Source organism: Rhopalosiphum maidis, chromosome 1 (assembly GCF_003676215.2).
Source record: "Rhopalosiphum maidis isolate BTI-1 chromosome 1, ASM367621v3, whole genome shotgun sequence".
Taxonomy (NCBI): domain Eukaryota; kingdom Metazoa; phylum Arthropoda; class Insecta; order Hemiptera; family Aphididae; genus Rhopalosiphum; species Rhopalosiphum maidis.
In genome coordinates this window covers 44,812,011-44,837,650 of record NC_040877.1, presented here as the reverse complement: position 1 = coordinate 44,837,650, position 25,640 = coordinate 44,812,011, and the positions used below count along the sequence as shown (strand labels likewise).

At 26.7% G+C, this 25,640-nt stretch overlaps 5 protein-coding genes and 1 pseudogene across 5 annotated transcripts; 2 read left to right on the top strand and 4 right to left on the bottom strand.

Annotated features, from left to right (window-relative positions):
• Positions 1-1,205: 1,205 nt before the first annotated feature.
• On the bottom strand, positions 1,206-3,198 carry LOC113549655 (heterochromatin protein 1-like). Its single transcript, XM_026951051.2, has 2 exons — positions 2,860-3,198; positions 1,206-1,659 (listed from the first exon to the last, which is right to left on the bottom strand). Exons 1-2 carry the CDS (start codon positions 2,868-2,870, stop codon positions 1,335-1,337), a joined length of 336 nt encoding a protein of 111 aa, XP_026806852.1. The 5' UTR covers positions 2,871-3,198; the 3' UTR covers positions 1,206-1,334.
• Positions 3,199-4,119: 921 nt separating this feature from the next.
• On the bottom strand, positions 4,120-8,298 carry LOC113550094. The gene is made up of 6 exons (XM_026951731.1): positions 8,065-8,298; positions 7,479-7,701; positions 6,972-7,114; positions 6,474-6,651; positions 6,146-6,307; positions 4,120-4,151 (listed from the first exon to the last, which is right to left on the bottom strand). Exons 1-6 carry the CDS (start codon positions 8,296-8,298, stop codon positions 4,120-4,122), a joined length of 972 nt encoding a protein of 323 aa, XP_026807532.1.
• On the bottom strand, positions 7,987-10,708 carry LOC113549275 (annotated as a pseudogene).
• Positions 10,709-11,719: 1,011 nt separating this feature from the next.
• Positions 11,720-13,159, top strand: LOC113550104. The gene is made up of 3 exons (XM_026951742.1): positions 11,720-11,930; positions 12,027-12,189; positions 13,062-13,159. The coding sequence occupies exons 1-3, from the start codon at positions 11,835-11,837 to the stop codon at positions 13,115-13,117; spliced, it is 315 nt and encodes a 104-aa protein (XP_026807543.1). The 5' UTR covers positions 11,720-11,834; the 3' UTR covers positions 13,118-13,159.
• Positions 13,160-13,368: 209 nt separating this feature from the next.
• LOC113550099 lies at positions 13,369-15,841 on the bottom strand (the record flags this gene model as incomplete). Its single annotated transcript, XM_026951736.1, has 3 exons — positions 13,369-13,462; positions 15,487-15,567; positions 15,687-15,841. Coding segments are annotated over 3 exons (330 nt in total), but the record flags the coding sequence as incomplete, so codon positions are not given.
• A 1,579-nt stretch (positions 15,842-17,420) lies between these two features.
• Positions 17,421-20,576, top strand: LOC113549697 (small ubiquitin-related modifier 3-like). The gene is made up of 3 exons (XM_026951110.1): positions 17,421-17,850; positions 18,690-18,809; positions 20,253-20,576. The coding sequence occupies exons 1-3, from the start codon at positions 17,812-17,814 to the stop codon at positions 20,400-20,402; spliced, it is 309 nt and encodes a 102-aa protein (XP_026806911.1). The 5' UTR covers positions 17,421-17,811; the 3' UTR covers positions 20,403-20,576.
• The last annotated feature ends 5,064 nt before the right edge of the window (positions 20,577-25,640 follow it).

Below are 25,640 nucleotides of genomic sequence, written 5' to 3'. Positions count from 1 at the left end.
AGGCGAATGAAAGTATTATCACTATCGAAAAAAATGATAACATTAGTCAGGTGAAAGAATTGATTAAATTTCATAATATGCGAGAATCTCTTAATATATTTACCGGTGATGATACTTATTCGATCACTAAATGGATAAAAGATTTGGAAGAAATAAGCGAAGTATGTGGATGGTTTGATGTTGAACTCTTTATATATAGCAAACGACTATTGTCAGGTACCGTTGCTTTATATCTACGTTCTGAAAATGGAATTAAGTCAAGGAATTTGTTGCGGGAACGTTTGATGAATGGATTTCGTAATAATTTAACTTCTGTTGACGTGCATAGACAGCTTACAGCCAGAGTAAAAAATTATGACGAATCTTATCAGCAGTATTTGTATAAAATGATGGAAATAGCAAAACAAGGAGATGTGTTTGAAGATTCGTTAATGGATTATGTCATTGCTGGCATTCAGGATAGTGAAGTGAATAAATCTTTGCTTAATGGTGCTACAACAATAAAATTTCATTTGAACATTAGTAATGATATTATAATTGTAAATCTTATAAACCACTTGTAACCAATTATAGAATATGAATATGTAGTTTGTTTTGAATCTTTTTGTGAAATACATATTTACAAATTTTGTTAAATTATTTACAATTAAAACACATAATCAAAGTATTAAATAAATTTGACTACAATTACCACTGAAATTAATATAAAATAATACTTATTTAAAGTTGTGTTAAAAGCAGGAAACTGAGTAAATATCGGTATATTTTGATGACCTGAAATAATAAAAATATTTATAGGTCCACTTGCTAGAAAATCAGCAAGTTCGGTCATACTAGTTATTCGTGTATATGAATAATATAAAAAAAAACTATGATACAATAGTACTAGGATTCTGTCTAATAATAATAAAAGATGAGAAATGGTGAAAAATGCTTTAATTATTAGAAAAAATAAGTATTGAATGTTTAACCCAAATTTTAAACAACCAAATACTAAGTAAATAAACTTAAATTAGCATACATACATTTTTGCTATTGCATTAAAATTTAAACAAATAAATAATGAAAAAATCCATAATTAATTAGTTACTTATCAACATAAATTTAAATATTAATACATTTAAATATACACTATTATTAAACTGTATCAGTGAAATAAAAATTGTAATTATTTTATGAAAGTATATTAAGTTGCTAACATTTAAGTATTTTATTTTTATCTGCAAGGCATACTTGTTACATATAATAAAAAAATAATAAAAATTAAGATATTTACTATAAAATTTGATATAAAATAAAAGTTAAACTCATCAATCTTATTCCCATTAAAACAGTTAATTAGTTTTATTATAATCAGACTCATCAAAACTATCGCAGCACTCCATTAAATCATCTAGAACAGATAATCCTCTAGGCGGACCAGCATCTGATACACAACTTTTTTCATAGTTTTTAATCAAATCTTCACAATCAAGATTTTCAATAGGTTCCCAAGAATTTTCCGTATCACTGTTATCTTTCCATTTGAGAAAGTATTCCACCTTGTCATATTTAATACGCTTGTCTAAAATCTTTTCCACAACATAGCCCTGGTTTTTCTTTTCTTGTTCTTTATGATTAGAATTAGAATCTGTTTCATTTTCAGTGACTTTGTTTGGGCTGTAATCAAAATACATTATTATATTGATTATTGAAACATCAAAATAGATCTATTATTTATTTGAAATAGGTTGCTGCGGATGACAACTAACCTAGTGTTACTAAACATTTTATTGTATACGTGTAACCTCTATAAGTATTATGGCTTACAAATCATATAATTCGTATGATATTATTAATTTTATCCTTATGATTCACTACAATGCTTTAATTACTTATGGTTAATACTAGAAAAAAAAATATATATTAAATAAAAATTATATATATGTAGAACAAATTAAATACCTCATCTAATCATTGTAAGAATAAGTTTCCAAGTGAACAGAAATCCGACAAAAGATGGCAGAATCACATTATTAATGGAAAAACACGAAACAAATATGCGCGTAAATGCGTATTAGATGTGTCTTATTTATTAAAGTGGCAACAGAACAGACAAGTCACAACTATTTTGACATGTGTGTGTTATGGATACGCCGGTTGGGGATGTTCTATAAATTTATTCGACACGGAGAGCATTAACATGACGTCATGAACCACCTATAGGGGCAGTTTATGTAAATAAGTCAGTAGCTTTAAGACATATTCATGCCTGATGCATTTGTATACATACATGCAGTAAAAAGTAGTTTTTTTTATTATTATTTGTTTGTTTGATAGGTAAATGATAACAAAACTGCGACCATCATTTGTGTACCAATTGGTCGATCCTGATAGTTGATAAAAACAGAAACGCGCATAAATGAGGTATCTAAGTCCGAAAACCATCGTAAACAGGAGGTGAAGACGTATGTGCATTGTAGAATATTTTACTTGGTCACTTAAGACTACAAAGTAAGAGAAAGGCAATGCATAACACTTAATACTGTCAACTCTCAAGTTACGCGATTGGAAAATTATTGATAGGCATCCATTATAATTTCGAAATGGATTTCGTGATTAATTATTTGTACGATTGAACATTTACCTATAACCACCATTACCTACATTTGGATAATGATGATGGCGGCGACATCACCAAAATATCCGATGAATTACAAGATATGAATTTTTTTTGAAAAAAACTATTCGGACCTCAGTCATGAGCAGATTATATGGGAACGGATAACATTTGCAAACAACGAAAACTGCGGATAAAAACCGAGTTACCGTAAATTTGGAAGCTCGACCATGTGCATAAATATTATATTTGTTACTCACCTGGGATTCATATCGAAGACTTGTCAATGAAAATATCTTAAATGAGTTTACCGCGTTGGAGAAGTCAACCGTGTAGCGGGATTCAAGTAAATGAAAGAAAACAGTGAACCATCGAACGACAAACAACAGATAACAGAACAAATACATACAATCTCGACAACTTAATGAAAGACTATGATTGGACGATTGGACAAGAGGTATCAACACTATCGATAGTGGGTTTATAACGGAAAAAAATGGTATTCCCGCCAACGACTTTGTTTGGGCTGCCTACCACAATACAACACTATAGAAGTGACGCTAACCTCTTCATTTTCTTTATTTCGTAGAGCCAAGCTTGACTGGTAAATGGTATGATGTTACGAACATTTTTATCATCGAAATTGAATGCTCAAGATAAGCACGACATTTTTTTTTTTTTTTTAAAGGCACTGTGTATTATTATGGAATAAATAACACAAACATTAGACATGTTCACTTAATGAAAAAAGCAGTGTTCGGAACGTTAACTAAAAAAATTGATTTGTTCACGTTCACGTTCAGTACTCAAAAAAGGAACTCGTTCACGTCCACGTTCTTTCAAAAATTAAACGCGTTATGATTTTGTAAATGAAGTTAATTTGTCATCTCATAGACGAGTCATACTTTGAACTGGGTCGCAACTAATGATCTTGAAAAACGGTTCAATGAAGATGAAAGAAAGGCCGATGTTCTTCAACTCAAAAGTTCTACAGAAAACTCTTTGCCAAGTTAACAAAAATTTTGTCAAAACAAAATCAGTCGAAAATTGTGGTAGAAAAAATCCATGAAGTAATTAATGTGTACTTGAGAATACCTAATTAAACTAGAAGGAATTCCACATTTGATGCATGACTTCAACTAAATAGAATTATAAATGGACCTGGTGGCATAGAAAAATTGAACTAAGTCCAAGATTTTAATACATTACCAAGATTATTAAATGAAGAAGCTATATTCATAATGAATTTTGTGATATATTTGGACCAGGTGAAAAAGCTATCTACAGTGTAGAGAGCTTTAATTAGTGTACTAATTATATACATATTTGATTTTGTATACATTGTATATGGGATATCTACTACCAACTTTACTCGCTTTAAAGAAAAAATTAAAAGTAGACAATTTAAACCTATGACACATTGAACACTTCTATTAGAAGCTATTTTAAGATCAATATAAAAAAGGTTTGTATGATTAAATTAGAAAATTTAAATCTGGGAATAAGACATGCAGTGATCACTAATTCTTTTTCCATCCATATGTGATCAAATCTAAAACACCGGTAACATAACAATATTAACTAAGTATAACCGTTAATATATTCAATTAATAACTAGTTACTTTATATTTATATTATATATTTCTTTGGTTATTATATCAAAAGTAAGCCGACCTTTTATCTCTGCACAAGCTAATGATGCACCTTCTCTAACTAACATTGTTGTATTAATCCAATGGGCTGTTATTCCAAGCAAAAATTTTTACCTTGAGTCCAACAATCTACGGTATCTGATATATATTCAATATTTGACAGTGTTTTAGCAATTATTATCTACCATTCAATCAGCTGCAGAGTTTTACCGTGTTTTTAATGTTTTTGAGAACATTACACTTAATGATTTTGGTAGTCCCAACCTAATTAAATTTAAAAATACTGGCTTGTCAACAATATTAATTGGCTGTGTATCATGAACAACAAATTTAATTATTGCTGAGTCTAGTTGCTTTTGGGTAATTATTTCATTCCCAGTACCAATTCTGTGTAATGTAGACTGTACGCGGAGATTGCTTGATTTAGCATCCATCAGCAGACTTTTTTGTTACTGTATCTTCATCATTTAGAATATTTTGTAAGCAATTCGTAATTTCCCACATCTGTATCAGCTAAAAACTCGGCATACTTATATAGATATGAACTTTCTGAAAAAAAATTTAAAAAATCAGTAGGTAATTTGTATTTAGATTTTAAGGTACTTTATTGTTGACCTACCAAAGAGTAAATAATAAAATTACCTACATAAATAAAGTAGGTAGATAACTTCCCAGTAAACATGCCAATGTCTATTATATATAATTTATTAGATCAAAATAGCTATTTTTGATGTGTAATAGATGTTCTTATTACGTTCAAAAATAAGTCTAAATGAGACAACTATTTTAAGTCTCTAAGTGAATATTGTTAATATGTATTTAAGATGGTTTTTATTGGTATACAAACTAGCATTTTAGATGTATATAAAATATCTATTATTTGTATAGGATTATGATACATGGCTAATTAATATAATTTAATTTAATATAGTCTTTCGTCTTAAACTATAACCTTTGCGTTTACCATTATTGACTAATAAGTCCACTTATTTACTATTATAAATTTTGAGGTAAATGTACATATTTACAATTGGATAGGCATTAAATGTAATTAATATATTAAAAAACAAAAATCAATTTATTTTAATAAGTATAAATAAATAATAACTAATAATTGGAAAAGTGCGCACTCCCATAAAATACAATATATAATATGTAAATAATATTTTGATAAAATATAACAATTAAACATGTTAAGTCAAAATTAAATTGTTCTAATGAAAGCTTTTAAGTTTTTTTTTAATGATGTTTATAATGAAATTTACATTTATATTTAGTCAAATTAAAAAAAAAAAAAAACTGTTACAAATTATAAATTATAATAGTTAGGGATGGGCCGATATCACTTTTAACCGATAACCAATGTATTTAAAACTTTGAATTTTTATCCAAAAGCATGAACTGATATTATAAAATACCCGATAATATTTACCGATAAGTACTAAGTAGTTACTAGTAATACTGTAATAATCAATATTATTATATATTATATAATGACTAAATTAAATAATTAATAAATATTAAATAATAATTAATTATTTAATTATATTATCCAATTAATATTTAATACAAATAGTTAACATAGTTGTACATAATAAATAAATATTAAATAACAAAGTTCAAAATTTAAAATAGGTACTTAAAATGAACACTTTTCTTCTTGTTAGTTGATAATAAATTATAACTTATTAATTTAAGTTATAAATTTATAAGTTTATAATAATTTTAACTTTTTAATAAAACAAATAAAAAACAACTTAGATAATATTTGAAAAATAATAATTTTTCCTTTTTCAGTCTTTTAACATTCCTTTTTTAAGTCTTTTTATAACAGTTAAAGTGTTTAATTTTTAATATAATCAAACATTTAAAATTGTAAAATCTAAAATTGTACTGAGTAAAAGCAATTTATTTGGTTCATATTCATTAAACCTTTCATTCATTTTAGACAGTAGTTTTTCAGCAATTCTACTTTTGTTAGATTTGCTGACTTCTTTTTCCAAATATGTACTGACGCTTCTTAAAACTGGTATGGCTTCAGACAGTGATGAGGTTTCTTTAGATAACGTCAAAGTACCAAATAGGATATTTCAAGAACTTTAGATATTTCATCTAATAAAACCCATTCTTCGCTAGCCAAAGTTACTTTCAGATGTATGTAAGGAGCTAAACCAATGACAGATTTTTTTGCTCTAGAAACCTAGTGATCATAAGATAAGTACTGTTCCAGCGGGTTGTTACATCTTGAATACATTTTCGTTCATGTAGTTTTTCTAGTTTTTGATAACTATTGAGTAATTTGTTAGCTGAAATGCTATGCTTAAAATGGCCAACTATTTGTCTAACTTTTTTTAATAATTCTTCATGATCTTTTTGTTTCCATAACACATCAGTTATTACCTGAAAATTAAAATAATAATATCATAAATAATTAATAATTTATACATAATTTGATTGAATTAATATTTTTCAAAAAAAGAATAAATACAATATATTAGTACTCAGGTATTTTTTTTATAACATTTGTCGGTAGTCCCTTCCCAATTTTTTTCTCTAAATACATCTAAATATCTAATATGACTAATATATACTATATAAACAAAATAGAAAATTCAAAATATTTTACCAGTTAAAGTGAATGAAAAAAACAACCAAAACTAAAGAATTCTTTGTTACTAAAAGCCTTCACCATATTTGAAGCGTTGTCTCGTAAAAAAAACATGGATTTGTTTTTCTTTAATTCCCCACTTTTTCAATGTTTCAATAATAAATGTATAAATATCTTCACCCAGGTGATACATGGGTTTAAAAGGAATGATTTCTAATAATATATTCTCTCTGATAAAATTGTTGTTTGAGTTGTCTATAAAGTGGCAAGTTAATAACAGATAATCTGTATTATTGTTTGAAGATCATAGATCAGTTGTAAATGATGCAAACTCCATATTTTTTATGACGTCACAAATTTTCTGAGATACCTTTAAATATAATTTAGGAATAATATTTCTTGAAAATGTGGTCCGATCAGGTATGGTGTAGTTAGTTAAAACTTAGTTAAGTTCTTAGAACCTCTTTCTAAGAACTTAACTAAGTTTTTGAAACCTAAAATTTAAATTTAAATTATTGGAAAAAATGTAATCGCAAAGCATGGTTTAAACTTTACAACTTTAATCATAGTAAAGTAAAACTAAGGGTAAAATAAACTAAGATATCACCAGTTTTTCAACCTGATAAAAAAGGCAACTGATCTTTAGGTATAATTTTGGCAATCAAATCAGTTATATGTAAGGCTCTTGAGCTATTATATGCTAATGGAGCTTTGCTTTCAAACATGGAACTTATTGTGGGCTGATATACTTTTGATTGTTGAATTTTGTTTTGCAAAGAAGTTGGCTTGGATACTTCTTGACATATTTTAGATGTTTGTACAACAGTTAAATCTACTTCTTCCTACAAAAGTAATTATAAATTAACTACCTATTATTATTTATTACATATCAAATTAACAAAGTACCAAATTTCATTCAGAACCATTATATTACGTACCTATAACTACTATCCAGTAATTAAACATTATTAGTTATTACTAATAAAACAATTAAAATATATTAAATTATTAAATAATAATTATATTAATAAGTATTCACTGAATTAATGATTAATTTAAATAGCTCAAGTACAACTTAAGTTGATGACTGGGGTGATCAACCACAACTATTTAGGAGTGAGGGTGGACGGGTGCAACCAAAAGAAAATAATTTAAATTTTAAAATGTTAAAGAAGTACATTATTTTAAATTTTAATTATACATACCTCTGAACCAGTTTCTGAATAACTTTTAGGTAGCACTTTTCTTTTCTTTTTATTAGCTGTAACTTTCATGAACTCATTTTTATGCTCAAGCATAAGATGCAACTTTAAGTTTTGAGGTGTAAAAGTTCGAGAATTACGTCCACCTCTAGAAATTTTCATGTTGCAAATAGAACATTGTGCTTTAGACACATTATCAGGGCACTCCGTAAAAAATTTCCATACTACAGAAGTCATGTTAGTTTTTACTTTTAACTTAATAGTTGAATATTTAGTAAGTCTTAATACTTCACTTCACACAGTTAACATGAATAGTGAATAATGAATACAATATGATAATATTATATTAAACAAGCTTATCAGCCACATATATTTGCTGGTAGTTATTGGAAAAAAAAAGATAAAATATCAATATGATTGCAAATACGTTTAGTGATTACAATTATAACCTCGGCTATAAATTCTATTAATAGTATGAATAGCCGTGGTTATTACTGCACGCAGAGCAGATAATATTAGATTGTAAATATAATGACAAATTGTTTTTTTTTCATATCGGTTTTAAAAAAAAACCAATGCCGATAAAACCGATATTACCAATATCAGCCAATAATCGATATCGGTTTGGATATTGGCCCAGCCCTAATAATAATACACTATATACACTACCTACCAACCACAATACCACTTAATATTATTATTTATTACTATTATATTTGTCCCGGATTGATGCTAAGCGTAACCAATTTTTAATTCTGCATCTAACCATATCTTCGGATCCTGTTGGATGTTTTATCATAGTTACACCTTGAAAGGTTAAAATAATAGTATAATTAATTTGAGTAATTAAAGTAAAAGTAAATACTTTTAAATTAAAAATGGTCTTACCAAGTACAATGCTAAACATCATCAAATCTTTGAAAGCATGTTTTCCAGGGTTTTGGCTTCAAAGTGTAGTTAGATGCACAATGGTCTGTGATTAATGTTCTTAATACCAATGCGGTAGTGTTATTTCCTTGATCTTCCCCCACACTGCTGTAATCTACTGATCTAAAGTTAAAATTAAATTTGAATTACTGTTTTATTATGGTAGTTTTTAATAATTGGGTGATTTAATACCATTAGTTGTTGTGAAGCAGACAATTGCAATTTTTCTTCAATATCACACACTTCAGTTATAGATTTAGCAGGTAGAATGAAATGTTCAGAACATTTTCGTCTGAATGTTGATTGTGGTTAGATTATTGCTCTTTATTATTATTATTATTCTCCATTGCTCATGATTAATTTTGTTAATAACTTATTGGTTATCTGTTGACCTCGTACAATTTGTTGGACTAACAAAATTTGCTGTTGTAATAAATGTATTATAGTATGAGACAAATTCACGGTTCTGGGTGATGAAGACTGATACTGTTCATTTTCTACGAAATAAAATATAAATATGTAACACATACCTATAATATGTATGACATTTATACTTATGCAAAAGAAAATATTTACCTTCAATATGAGATTCATTATAATCTTCAAACATTGGTGGTGATAAACAATTGTCAGAATTTGTTTCTGTTGGTAACTGATCTACAATACATTTGATATTAATAATTGACAAGTCAGTAAGTAATAACTTTATAACATACATTATTTAATTTTAAATATCTTGAACAACAAGTAAATTCATTTGTGTCAAATTGAAATTGAATTATTATCATTATTATATTTCTGTGAAACTGGAGTTGTGATGTTAATAGAAGGTTTTAATTTATTTTTTCTATTAGAATCATCTAATAAAAAACATATTTTTATGTTAAATAACACATGTAATAAGTAACTTAGCACATAAAATAATCTATACCAAGGGATCTTATCCAAATAGTTGGTTTGGCTTCTGGTTCTGACATACTTATCATTGATGGTAAATGACTATCTGATTCTCTGTCTTAAAGTTTCTTCTTACGCGTTCTACGACCCCGGTTTTCAATATTTGAGCTTTTAGCATCATCATTATTGTCATATTTTGGTAATTGACTTCTAGCTTTCTCGTATGTTCCTATAATTAAAATATATTAGGTACTGATAAATAAAATGTAATTTATATTAACAAATTTCTCGCAGGAAGTTTAATCACATCAGATGGATTACATTCATTAAGAATTTTAAATAATTGGGTAGTTACATTAAGAGTGACACAATTAATTGAAACCCAATGTGGCTAATTTACATTGAAGAGCATTTTCTTCATACATTTTACTACTACCCTCCATTTCAATTTCACATTCAGATGAGGTAGTTTTAATAACACTTTCATAGGAGGTAATGTTAAAATCGTCTAAACTATTATGGCGTTATATTTTTACAACTAAATGTTCTGGCGTCGCAGTACATTTTATTATTTCAGGGACTTTTAGTCCATTTATACCATTTAATCGTCTATAACATTGAGCTCGACCTAAGTGTTTAAAGTCTTTATAAGGATGTTTAGGCATACTTACAATATCAATTTTAATTTTGGTGTAAGGCTGATCTTGATGTTGTACACCGTACATTGCTAGGTCATAGTCACAGAATAAAATAAACCACAGAAACCACAGTACGCAGACACAAATTACAAGATAGTGCGAAAGCTGCGAGTGACGACGAGAGTTATCAGACATTCCGACAAACAATAAATTAAATAAAAAAATACCCCAATAAACTAATAATAAATTAATAAATAACATAATAATATCAAGTATTAACTATGGAGTAGAGTGTAGACTATGAGTGTCACTGTGATAGCTTATATTGTTATTTATTGATAAAACTTTGATAATGAGATACATGGCTCCTCCACTACAAATTACATATTACAGTCTACTATAGTTGCCGCACTCCAAGTCCAGCGCTGCGCAGCTGCTATAGCGGCTATAAAATCTTAATATAATACGTCTATTATACATAAATATTCTATCAACAAAATATTTTATTTTTGTATTGTTTTTCTATAAAAATCATATAATAAAAAACATATTTTTATGTTAAATAAAATGTATTGTTTTATATGTCTAATACAAGTATTCTGCTATTAATTGTTTCTCTGTCAATCACATCATTTGTTTTACTTTTATTTAATATTTGTAATTATGAAATATTTATTTTTTGTAATTCTCAATACTAATATATTTTTTCAATATTTACATGTTTTGGATTTTTTATTCCATTTTTTAAGAAAAATTGATACACATATTAATTTATATATTACAATAAAATTCGTTCTCTAATCATTACTTAATAATCTATGCTCAAAAATTATTGGATTATTTTGTAATGACATTTGATAAAATATATGGAAGCTTCAATGTTTCTTATAACATACTATATTGAAGTACTTTTCTTACTTTGAAAACATCATCTTCCGCTTCAAATCAAGGTAAATATTAATACTAATAATTACACAATTTCTTAATCAACTGATATTTAATTGTTTCTTTTCTCTAGGTCTTACGCTTAATAACCGTAAAACTTGTATTGAACCTACAATGTCATTAGCTGGTATGTATTAAATTACTTTGATAATAATTTATATTATGTTACCTTATTAATCTTATTGCTCGTCTTATTGTTTTTAGAGTTTCAAAAATGTGTAATGAACACATTGTTTACTATAAAATATGACATAAATTGTTGTGTACTTACTAATCAACAAATTAATGCTAACATGAATGCATTGCTGGAAAATTTAAACAAAAATGCAGTAATATCAGATGATGGTTTTAATGATTATGACTTAAATGATATACTTCCAATCGAAAATCATGAATCTCTACAAGAATTTGAATTCAAGCTCCAAAAAAAAAAAAAATGAAAATAATTTTAAAACTATTATAGTAATGACACACGTGAATACATTTAAGATGTATACTTCATCTACACAATAAGAGCTTAAAAAATAATCATAATATTTTTTATTATTTAATTTTCAGGTACACAAATTGTCATTGCTTGTTACTAATAAAAGTGTAGGTGACTCAGTGAAGCGTTTATTGTCCACAATGTTTGATGATAAAGTTCTTGAAAGTTACTCAACATATGTCTTAAAAAAAAGATTGATATTTTCTTCATTGTATACTCATCAACTTCTATTTGGTAATTTTAATTTTTAGCAGTTATAGAAAATAATTGATACTTTTTTAATTGAACAACATAACTATAACAATAACTGAAATGTTTATTACTATTTATTGTATACATCTAGTATGTTCCAAATGTAGGAAAATCAATGCAATTTAGTTTTTATTTTTTTTAAATCTTAATTGCAACTCAGAATTAATCATGGCAATCTATAAATATTTTAACTATGAATGGATATTTCAATAAAAATAAAAAAATTCAACTATTTTATGTTGGTTATTTTTTCTTGTGGTATTCCATTTAATTCCAACAATTTCAACTATTATATTGTTACACAAATAAATTATTTTTCTTTATTTATACCAAAATCATATTATTTTTAAATAAACTTTAATAATTTAAAGAATAAAGTAAAAAATACTATTTTGATTTGTATTTATTTATTATTTTAATCGTTGCTGAAAGCTCCAACATAATAATTAGATATTTATGGATTGTTATAAAAAATCTGCATTTGAATCGAGGTTTATTAAAGTATATATAATGTGTTTTGCAAACAGAAGTATGATGACTTATCATTCTTATAAAAACAAAAACTTAATTTACTCTTTGTCAATTTTTACTAAATTTTATATTTAAAAAAACAAACAATTTCTTTCTTGAAATTTTTAATAATTTAATTGCTTAAAGCATTTTTTTTATATTAATTGTATTATTGAAAAAAGTTAGATACTTAAATTACAAGTGCAATAAACTAGAATTATTGTATTGTAATAAAAAAAAAATCACACGCATTGATTTGCCATTATATAATTATATATAATTATACAGTTATATTATTATTTTAATAAGATACTAATTACGAAATCTGTGAATTTTTTTTTTAGGTGTATTGAGGACCAACTTTTTTTTTACAATTTTTGTTATTAGATGGATTGATTAGCATGTTGCACATAGACATTAGAATTACTGAAAAATATGTTAATGCATCTGGAGTTACATTATTTCCTCCTTTTGATCTTAAAATTAAAAACAAACATTCAATTCAACCTTGGGTTAGACGTCTAGTTAATAAATAATCAATTTCATAGTTTATGTTAAATTCATTGTATACGAGTTTAATAAAATTAATATTTTCTTGCCAACCAGTTATGCAAGGGGGATATTTTCTCCTTTATTATTCACTTTAAGCGTTTAAAGAAATACTTGAGCTTCTTCTAAAAGTGACCAATGTTTTGAATTTTTTGTTATTTGTCTTTTGAATTCAACTGATTCACTAATTTTAATACTATTATAGCAGTCAAATAAGTCATTAAAAAATTTAATACATTTTGCAGTACACGTTGATTTGTTATTCAAACTATTAAATGAAACTAATGTTAAAATTCCTGCACTAACTGAATTACTAAAGGTCTGTTCAGCTAAACAAACTCTCATTAGTGAGAAGGGTGGAAGCTCTATATGAATTTTTTTTAATTTACTTGCTAATCGTGGTTTAATTTTACTATCTGTATTGTAAAAGTCTTCAATATCTTTCCAACAATAACTTTCATGCCCATTTTTAAATTATATTTTTTTTAATTATTTCGAACAGACTTTAATAACTGTGAAGGATCGTGTATAAAAAATATATTATAACATTATTATAAGTGATGTAAAGTTTTTCTATGGTCACTCCAAACAATTTTCTCGTTTTTATATTATTTAATCCTTGGTCACAAACTATTATAACCTTTGGAATTAAACCACAGTCTATTAGTTTTTGAATAACATGTTTTATAATTTGCTTTAGACGATAACCTGACACAGGACCACTGGAGACAAAAAATCCTAATACTTGTTTCCATGACAAAATAAGGCTTTTAATCATTATAACTAAAGCTTGATTGCCATGTTTTAGTGATGAATGGTTTTCAAAAATATTTGAACCATAATCTTCAAAACTAGTAAATTTGTCATTCTGTCAATTGTATGATATTAATTTTTTTAATAACATTTTATCCATAATTATTGAAACAAATTTTTCTTTTATTGCAGCTGTTTTAAATTTTAAACTTAAAATATTCAAAATGTTTTCATTTATACCACATGATACATCTAAGCCCTGCAACCATCTCCTCAGTAATCTAACAGTAGGTAGATTAAGGTATGATCTCATTAATTTATATGCTTCAAAGAAGTGGTAATATAGACTCAGTTCAAATGACTTTTCTGTTTCCTTATATCGTTTTGCAGTTTTTTTTAATTTACTTAACCGAAATCCAAACCGAGCTATCATATTACATCATTTACATCTTAAAAGTTGATCCATTTTGAATTTTTTGTCATACACTTCTTTTTTATTTTTTTGTTTCAGTTTTAATATTGTTTTTTCTTCTTACATATTAATTTCTAAGCATTTCTTAACTTTACCTTTAGTTGTTGAATTATAATTTTTTGAGATTCTACTTTTGTTGTTTAAAAATTCATAGGAAGTACTTCTAAAACAAAAAATTATATGTATTCATAAAATACTTATTTAAAAAAATATTATATTGTCATCATCAAAAGTAAAATAATAAAATATTAGCAAAATAAATTAGGTGTGTACAATTGATAAAATAAAAAGTTGACCAAGGAAAGATGTTCTTAAAACCAATATAACACATAACATATTAGTATATTGCACATAAATATATTATAAGTATATAACAGTTATTGATACAATCATGCAACATTTATCCACAAAATATTCACAATACACATTTATAAATAATACTTTAAATTATTATTAATTAAATAAGAATTTACAAATTTCTAAATAAATTATTTTTTTATAAACACTTAATTTTTTTTCTTTTGTAACTTTAGATTCTAATACTTATTTTTTACGAATTAGTACAATACATTTTAATTTATAATACATTACCTCAAAATACAACACAAACCATGTCCCAGATCTAAAACTAAATATTTAATAACTATAACATTATAATATATTCAAAACTGCTTTTGATTCATCTATAATATTATGTTCATCTTTTGGTAACATCTTTGCTAAATTTGACGTTGAATGTTGATGCATCTAAATCTGATCCAAAAGTGATCGCTGAATTGGATTTTTAAGTATCATATATTCTTCAGATAAAATATTATTTTCTTCGGAAAATGTTAAAGTAATGATTTTTTTGAACTTTTGAGTTTTTTAGGAGTTTTTAAATGACCTAATTTTTTAAATTTTTTTTCAAACATATTTTTAAAATTTAATTTTGAATCTAAAAACATTTTTTTGTTATTTATAATATATATTTTATAGTAAAAAGTATCCAAAACCCTTTAGTTTTCAACAATGATATTTCTAAAGGAGAAGATATAAATGGTAAATTTGATGAAGATATTACTCCATACTTCAATCTTAATAAATATTTTATAAATATTATTTATAAACAAAAAATTAAAAATTTAATAATTAGTATTCAATTAGATTATTAATAAATGCTTATATAAATGAATAGAATGAGTATACAACTTACAAATTCCTATTAGGAGTCCTGTTGGATACAAAATCTTCTTGTTTAAAATGATTTGAACCAAAATTATAATTTAGACTCAGATGTAAATGTCCATAAGTTTTCATAGTTTCATTTAATTTTGAATTGTTTGTAATTCTAACCCATTCTTGAGAGTAAAATTAGACAATTTTATTAGCATAAAATAAGAATTGATAATACCGGTCGCCAGTTATACAGTAGTAAGTCCCGTATTGTCGTATATAGTATGTGGGCGTATTAAAAAATTAAACAAAACTATATAATATGTATAAACAGATACCATATAAGGAATTTTTCATTTAAATAAAATTGTTTAATATCATTAAACACTACTGACCGAGGGAATCAATTTTAAATAAAGTATAATCAATAAATAAGAAATATTTGTTCATTATTTATTGTCTCGAGATCCTTTCTAATACATAATTGTACTAAATAATTCTTTTAATATTTTTTAAATAACAGAAATATAATATTATTATCATATTTCTTTAAACATTAAGTATTGTTCTGACAATACATAAACAATATTTTGGTAATATAAGAATAACATTAATATATGAAAAAAATATTATAGCAATGTTAACTATTAATATTATGATAACATATTTTTGGTGGCCAAAAAGTTACGTAATAATGTTATTAATTTATTATGAGTACATAATAAAGGTAATACCCTATCCATATGATAAATCAAAATAAATCAAAAATTAATTTTATGGTAACATTGATATTTTTTATTATAGTTTGTGGTAGTATTATTAATTATTATAATGTAAAATTGCTGAGTGATATTTTGTATTTTAATAAATCCTAAAAAAATAAATAAGTGTTTTACTGTTATATTGTTATTTGACATTGATTTATTATTAAATAAATAAAATAATTATAACAATATATTGTTTTGTGATAATATTGATATTATTTATTAAAGTGATGATGGCCGTGGGGTATTATTTAAGGTTATATTCAAACTTCAAATAAAATGCGTAATGTAATTAGCACAGACTAAGAATCTAATATCTAATATCTGATATAAAGGACTGGGCACGACAAGGTTGAACGGTGCGAGGCGTTGACCACGAAATGTTATACAACAGACGGAGTACAGGGGATATTTTCCTTTTAGCATTACTACTGCTGTCTTAGTAGATATTCTTGGAACTAGATCCAATCATATGGTTTTTACTGGAATTTTCAATTTTCAAAGCAAAATAGTGATAATATTAACTTCATAGTACCAATAAAATCTTTAATTTATCATATTATAATAAATATAATTATTAATAAATTCGTGATAATGTGATCTAGTTCCATAAGTATTTATTTAAAAATCACTACTATATATTTAAAAACTAATAATCTATTACAACTAATATTACACAGAGTAAACACAAGAAATGCATAAAACAATTTTATTATTATTAAATCTAAAAAAAACATTTCTAGCTGACATTTCGAAATAATTGGAGCCAAAATACGTAACAACGTGCCATCTCATTTAATAAACCTGCCCATCAATATATTAAAATAAATATTTTTCAGTGATTGTTAGAATCTGATGATGAATTAATAGTATTATAGAAATAGCATAGTATTCAGCTACCTCTATCAACGTAAAATAATTTAATTTTAATTTAAGTACCTATACATAATAGAAATTTTATTTTTTTTCTCTTTTTTTGTTATTTTATTAATTTTTTGTAAGTTATTAAACCTAGCCCTCCACGAGGTTAGATTAGATAGATCGTTTGCACCTTTATTGTATAAAGTTAAATATTAAACTTATTGGGTTCATCTACAAGTTACTCCTCAAAGCTATCTGGTCCTTTCAATCCAAATGCTTAACCTAACCAAAGCTCCTTATAAATAAAAATAAATTATTTAAAAATAAATCGCCGCGCATTTTATCATAATATTTGATAAGAACAATATTGATAACAAAAACTAAAAATTATAAAGCCATGGAACCGGAGATTTTTTCTGTCAAGATCATTCGTTTGGCGACTGGCGTCTGTGTCTGGTGTGTGACCTACATTGTTCATTATTTTTTGAAGGAGCCGTATTCTCTTCGTCATAGACGTCAACACCGTTCATCTGTTTTGCAATGATTTTTCACACATCAAAAATGGCTGAAAACAAAGGAGTAAGTGTAAACAAGTTATTCATTGCGCGAAAAATAAACGAGTCGGCATTCTGTAATGGCGTCGGACGATGGATAACACAACGGTCGATCGCATCTATTAGGTACCCACCCACCCGTTTTGACGTGTGTTAGTGCGCGCCGTACGTGTTGACACCTGTGTCCACCCGTTTTTTTTTGTGCTCAATTCACCATCGTACCCGCGCATATTCTGTCTTAACCTCTGTCTAGTATTTTAAGGAGACGCCATACTCGTATGAGTTGTCTCTGTCTTACTAACTAATATTTAACATAAAATATGTTCTTCTGAACGCAAAATTTGTTATGATGTATGTTAGTAAGACAGAGACAACACATGTGGGTATGGAGTCATCTTAAGCGTTTGTTCCCAACCTGGTTTTTTAACGTCTTATTTCATTCTCGCACACGTTCGTTTGTTTCGTTCACGTATCGTTAAACAATCAAGTTTTTCTAAAATTCAACAGCGCTGCATAGTGTGTACTGATCAACCATGTCATTTTACCACATTGAAGGTCGTTATGTTGATATTCCCAGAAGTGGTGGTACCATTAAATGCATCAATCATAAGTTTAATTATTTACCTTGAACCTGAAATTTACTACCATCATTTATGTACCTCAATCCCTGTTATCTTTAACATTCTTTATATTTAGGACGATAAGTCGACTGACTTTTGACTTACATAAGATTTTATAAGTTCATAATCGTATGGTTATTGAATTATTATTTTATCTAATTTTATAAAATAAGAACATTAGTTACAAATTATAATTTTGTTAGTTTTTAAACATGAAACATTATTAAAATATCTTGTATTTTAGGATGCCCATGAAATTAAAATTACAGTTAATGTTCTTGGCATAGATAATAATATTATCCAATTTAGTATCAAGAAACATTGTCATTTACAAAAGCTCATGGATGCTTACTACATAAGATCTGTAAGTATAAGCTATTAAGAAGTAAATAATTGCAATTTTTACCATTGGTAACAATAACTATTAATATTAGACTACATTTTTTTTAAATAGAATATATTCAATCAAGAATTAATTTAGCTATTGATTTTAATTGTGTTAATTTACTCATTGGTTATCAGTGAACAAAAACACGGTTGTTTAGCAACTGTAGTTGCTAACTTGAATACTGTAGCCATATCAATTAAGTAAAAGATTAAAATTACTGACAAATAGTGGAAAAGTAAGGCGTTTGTCAACTATATTTGTGTTTGAGTATGCAAACATAAGTTTGGTAAATCTTTGGTATTTCCGCATCATTTTAAATTATTAGGTAATTACTGAAAACCAATATTAGCACTTATATATTAACACATTGATAAGACAAATTGATAACCATGTGATATTACTTGCATATTTCTCTTTAGACTATAATGTATACTGTATTTTACCATATACTGTTGTACATGTAAATATAACTTGGTAAAGCCGTAACTGAAAAAAAATTTCGCGGGTGGTCTAACATTTTTTTAGGTATAAATGCTGAAATTTTAAAGTCAATAAACTATATTCTCCACTAAAATACTTCTACTTTTAAAAAAAAATGTTGTGGGCGAAGGGTCCGGACCCCTGGATCATCTCTCCAGTTACGACCTTGTAACTTAGTGTTATATTAATTTATTACAAAATTATGTTTTAAATAAATCCTCCCAAATAATAATTTTACTTAATATTATGTATTTTAAATAATTCATAATAAATCAATTTGATTTGCTGGAAAACAGTTCAATTCAACTTAGTGTCATGTTTTTTAATACAATCTATTTAATGTTTTATTAACTTGAAAATAATGAATTCTATTTACCATATTACAAAACATTCAAATGAAGCATCCTTTTTAAAATAAACTAAGTTATCTTTCTGGAATTTAAATTGTTGTCCAATAACGTACAACCTCAACATTAAAAATAAAGCCAAAAATGTTTAAAGCTACTGACTATGTTTTAATCTCTTTTTTGATTGAATTTGTCTGCATATCTTGTTTAGTTTTAAGAAAAGCAATGACGTCACACTTATTTTTATTGTTTACAATGAATAACATTGTAACAACTAACAAATGTTTGACAAATTCATACTTAGAAATTGGCATTTAGTTTCATTTTACTCAAATCGGTACTTTTCCACTACTTGATAGCTCCTACTGAAATTTATAATTTTCCATATATATGGTGATTGCATCGACACCAATAATCAATAACTGTCGCTGAAGTATTGTTAACCAATAGCTTTTGGGGTATGAGATGGTACAGTCTAAATACGAGAGGACGATTCAATTTTAAGTTGAATAGGGTTTTTAATATTAGTGTTGAATGATGTATATTATTGAAGTTAACAACATTGTTTTATTGAAGTTTTATATTGTTTTAGGGTTTAGATGAGGCATCAATAACATTCCAAATTGATGGAAAACGAATTCATGGAATAAATACTCTACAAGACGCAGGGATAAAGAATAATGACACAATTGAAGTATACCAACAGCAGTTTGGTGGAGGCCTTTATTTGAACTATTATTAACTACTTATTATTTGACATAATCAAAAAATGTTTAAAATAATCAATTAATATGATATCAAGAACTACATTTAATAGATACATTAATTGATGTGTGTAGAACATTATATATAAAATATGTACTGTAAAACTTAATTTGTAAACAAATTTATTCATACTATTAATATTTTTTTCATATTTCTCTGGATTAATAAACTTTTGATATAATCAATGAGGTTTTTTAATTTTTTTTATTATTTTAAATTTTTAAATGATTCATTAAAATGTGTAAAAGACAGTATAATTATTATGATTAGGTAATAAAGTAGTATTTCAATCAGATTTTTGAAAGGTGTTTTACGTATTGTATAAATTTGGCTATATTGAGTAGGGACATCTTTCCTACATTAGAAATCTAAATCTTCATTATAGTGTTCAATACATAAATATTTACGTTATTTTAATTCCTAAAAAAATAATGAAAATATTGTAACGCTTAACCTTTAAAAAACTTAAGGTTTAAACATATCTGTTTTACTATATGGTAAGTTTTTCTTGAAAATGAGTAGATAATAATTAATAAAACTAATTTAAATATACTTATGTAATGATTTTTAATATTGTACTTTTTGGTTTAGTCAAATCTGTTATTAAAAATGATAAAAATTGTACTAATCAAATCACTCAAATTATCTTACACTCATGTGACATCATATTATCATAATACAATGCTATTCAATCAGCCAAGATGGCTAAGACATCTTCTGTTAGAACAATAAATGGTCAATATTTTAAAGTTCCTATCCATTTAAATTTAAATTCTAGCTATTCAAAGATTATCGTAATTTCATAACAAATTTAATAATAAAAAATAATATTAGGTATCCGTTTTGATAATTTAAATGTATCAATATTTTTGATTTAAAATGTCATTATATATATAAATAATTTGATTTTTATTATCTTTTTTTTTTTTTGAGCTGCTAAAAATAACTATTTTAGTACATTTCACATATTTAAAATATTAAATTGCAAAAAAATTATTTTGTTAGACATTTATGCTGTAGAAAATGATAAATTTTCTATTTAAACAAAAGTTCATAATTTCAGACAATTCAAATAAATCAAATCAAGATAGTCAACTTTAACTTTTTTTAAATTTTTAAGTGATAACTAATTGTATTTATTTAAATTATGTTTTTATTTGTGAACTATTTTTTTACAAATAGTGTTAGAGAATTTTTGAATACTATAATAATTATTTTTAATTTTAAAACTATTTCATGTTACACTTAGTATAACAATAATTAATAATATAAGTAATGTAATATTAATATATATAAACGATTATATTTTTAATTTGATTACTAAGATCAATCATTTCTTGTGCTCATAAAAATACGTCACTACAAAATGAACAAGTTAAGATTCAGTAGGAACGCGTTCAAAGGAATCTGTTGCTTTGATTTTGTTCCTTTTTTAGGAACTTATCGAGAACGTAGTTCCTTTTTCATGTTTAGGAGCGTATTGGAATTTTGTTCACTTTTTAGAAGAACATGAATGATTTTTTTTGTTTCTTTCTTCGTTCATTTATTTTTAAATTTTTTTTATTTCTGATTGAAGACCAACTCGATAAACTACAAGGAGCTAAAATATTTACAACATTAGATCTAAAGAACCTAACCTAACCTAAAGGACGGTTTTTTTCATGTGGCTACGGACAAAGAAAGTATTAAATACATATCTTTTATTACATCAGATGCACAGTATGAAATTTTGAAAAAATCGTTTGGTTTGTGTAATGCTCCACCTGTATTTCAGCGTTTCATTAACTATGTATTCAGAGACATAATACGGAAGGGTTATTTGTTAGTTTACATTGATGATTTAGTTATAATTTCAAGCACAATTTAAGAGAATATTGAACGATTAAAGATGGTATTAAACACTTCAGTTAAACATGGTTTGAAAATTAACTAGAAGAAATGTATTTCTTAATATGCAAATTGATTACTTGGGATACCGAATTGAACAATTTGAGTCCATCACCATTAAAATTGGCTGCTGTGATAAAATATCCAAGATTGCAAAGTATTAAGCACATACAACGCTTTTTAGGACTCACTGGATATTTTCGTAAATTCATCGAGGACTATGCCTTAATTGCTCGTCCATTGAGTGAAATGCTCAAGAGGGAGACACCATGTATAATTGGACCTTAACAGGAAAGTACATTTAATATGCTAAAGAAAAAATTAACAGAGGTACCTGTATTAGAAAATTTTCAATCAGCATTCAGTTACTGAGGTACACACTGATGCCAGTATGTATGGTTTCGGTGCTATACTTCTACAAAAAGATTGTGATAATTTATTGCACCCTACATACTTTATGAGCAAGAAAACTACACAAGCACAACAAAGATACCATAGCTATTAATTAGAAGTTTTAGCAATTGTGGAAGCTATGAAAAAGTTTAGATCCTATTTATTAGAACTGCAATTTAAAATAGTAACTGATTGTGCTGCGTTCACTAAAACATTGAAGAAAAAGGAACTAGGAACCCGCGTTGTCCATTGGGCATTGTTGTTAAGCAAATTTAACTACACTGTTGAGCATCGAGCTGGATCCAGTATGGTCCATGTAGATGCGTTGAGCCGGTATCCAATATGCATGACTATCAATAGTAAATTTATAGCCCAATTAATAAAAGCACAGCAGGATGGTATTGAGGTAAAAACCTTAACTTCAGAAGCAAGGATGAACGGATGTGGTTCATATATTGTAGAAAATGATCTGCTTTATGAAGTACGAGATAATAGAAAATTACTGGTTATCTCAAAAGGTATGCAAAAAGAGTTAATTCGGAATGCACATAACATTGGCCACGTTGGTGTGAAGAAAATTGTTGAATTGTTAGATAGAGAATATTCAATTTCTAATGTTCGTGAAAAGGTAGAACGTTTCATAAGAAATTGTGTATATTGTAGTTTGATCAATCGAAAACAGGGAAAACAAGAAGGATTCCTTAACACAATTAACAAAGGTGATCTGCCATTACATACGTGGCACATAGATTTTCTAGGCCCGTTAACAAATACCCCTCGTGGATATAAACATATTCTAGTTATTATTGGTGCATTTACAAAATTCTGTTGGCTTTTTCCAACAAGAAGTACTAAAGAAGTTGTGGACAAAATGTATATATTACATGCTACATTCAGCAATCCAACACGTCTGATATCTAACCGTGGTGCTGCATTCACATCTGAAGACTTCAAGAAGTACTGTAATTATTCACACATATCGTGTACAGATTACCACAGGTATGCCTAGAGGAAATGGACAGGTTGAAAGGTTGAACGATACAATAGTAATGGTATTAGCAAAATTGTTTATTGATGATCCAGGTCAATGGTTTAAGTATATCCCAAGAGTACAAATGGCATTGTATATTTCATGGCAACGATCAATTAATATGACTCCATTTAAATTAACATTTGGAACTGAAATGAAACATCCAGATCTACTTCCATTATGCAATTTGATAAAAAAAAGAGTATGCAAAAAGTTTTCTGGACAAAAAAGAAGCAGAACGTCAAGAGGCAGCAGCAAATTACAGAATTGATGATTTGGTTGCCATTAAAAAAACACAATTTCTTCCACTATCCAAGATAAAGAGCAAGTACCTTGGATCCTATCGTATCACTGGTAGAAGTGGTTCAAACCGATATGAAGTGTTGAAGGTGGGCTCAGGTGAAGGACCTGTAAAAACTAGCACAGAAACAGATTATATGAAAAAATGGAAAAGCTGTCAAAGTTCAGATGAAAATGATGAAGATTCAGTGTCCGAGACGGACTTTAATTAAGGTGGGGGAGAATGTGGGATTATTATTATTATTATTATTATTATTATGTACCACGGTGACACACGGACACACAGTGACCAGTGAACCGTGATGTTTGTGATTTTGTTTAATTAAAGATTCATGGCATTTACTCCATTCGTTGACTTTATTGATCACCAATAATCCATTGGGAGGTTACACTATCTTAACTTCTACATATATACATAATAAATTTTAAATATTGTAATTATTTCTGTTGATAAATCACATTGCTTTATAATAATTTCTATACTTTATATTAGTTATATTTAATAAAATCTAACTACAATACAAATATTGAATCTACTGCAAAATATTTAAATGTACAGAGTACAATAATGGCACTTACTAGAAACCTAGAAATGGGAAAAAGCTTAATATATAAAGTAATACCTTTTTTACTGCATACAATATACATATAGCAGATCCTTTATAAAACGAAAAACATCAATAGTTCTGATTCAAATACAATAGTGAAATTAACTTATATGTCGCGTATCTTCTGTATGGCGGAAAAATGTGTTAGTTTCAAGCGATACCGGTAAAGAAAGGTTTTACTGTATTTATGTATAAACCTAACCTATATTTGGAGGCACAAAAAGGGTGTAGCATCCGTCTTTTTTTTACATAAATACAACATTTTATAAATTATATTTAATTTTGTAAACATAGGTCTATACCAGGTGTAGCTCATATAGAAAGTCCCAACTGTTAATACTTACAGTTTATTTTAAACTTTAACTGTACGAGATATTAATTTTTGGAGTCCCTCCAAAAAAAAAAAACACTTGATTGCAAAATGATAAGTGACTAATCTTTAAAATTTGAATCTCACAGAACTGTGGTTTCAGCCGGTGCCACGCTACAAGCAGGGCCATTAAACTGCTGCATGAGAAGTTCCTGAATCGTCTCATTGTAGGGTTATGTGAACTGGCCAGGAAGGCCATATGAATTTTTTTCCTTTAAGGATTTGTCAAATCTCCGGGTTAAGCAACAAAACCAAGAACTATAAACGATTTTAAAGAAACAATTAGACTTGCAAAATTTGCCATAGAACTGTGAGGTGGTTGTCACTTATATCATCTACCACATTATAGCCTGTCATCAATCCAGAGGAGGTAATTTGGATGATATTTTTCATAGATAAGCCGGAGGTTATACTGAAATTTGTCATTTTTTTTTGTTTGATAAATAAAGTGTTTATCCTATTTAAAAAAAGCGATCTTTTTGGGACACTCTTTACACACTCATACATTATATGTATAATAATGTATATGTTTATAAAAATGTATTAATACAACACAAACAAGAACAACAAGAACAAATTTTAATTTTTTTTATTATTAACATTAATCTATACACAAAAACAGTTAGC

Bases quoted from the DNA above. Each gene is read 5' to 3' on its own strand.
- LOC113550094 (XM_026951731.1), bottom strand. From the start codon at position 8,298: ATGACTTCTGTAGTATGGAAATTTTTTACGGAGTGCCCTGATAATGTG. The intron at 7,702-8,064 runs GTATGTATAATT...TTACTTTTGTAG, and splicing joins ATTCAGAAACTGGTTCAGAG to GAAGAAGTAGATTTAACTGT. The intron at 6,652-6,971 runs GTTTTTTTTACG...TTTAATTTTCAG, and splicing joins TTAAAGAAAAACAAATCCAT to GTAATAACTGATGTGTTATG.
- LOC113550104 (XM_026951742.1), top strand. From the start codon at position 11,835: ATGATATACTTCCAATCGAAAATCATGAATCTCTACAAGAATTTGAAT. The intron at 11,931-12,026 runs GTAATGACACAC...TTTAATTTTCAG, and splicing joins ATAATTTTAAAACTATTATA to GTACACAAATTGTCATTGCT. The intron at 12,190-13,061 runs GTAATTTTAATT...TTTTTTTTTTAG, and splicing joins TACTCATCAACTTCTATTTG to GTGTATTGAGGACCAACTTT.
- LOC113549697 (XM_026951110.1), top strand. From the start codon at position 17,812: ATGATTTTTCACACATCAAAAATGGCTGAAAACAAAGGA. The intron at 17,851-18,689 runs GTAAGTGTAAAC...CTTGTATTTTAG, and splicing joins AAATGGCTGAAAACAAAGGA to GATGCCCATGAAATTAAAAT. The intron at 18,810-20,252 runs GTAAGTATAAGC...ATATTGTTTTAG, and splicing joins ATGCTTACTACATAAGATCT to GGTTTAGATGAGGCATCAAT.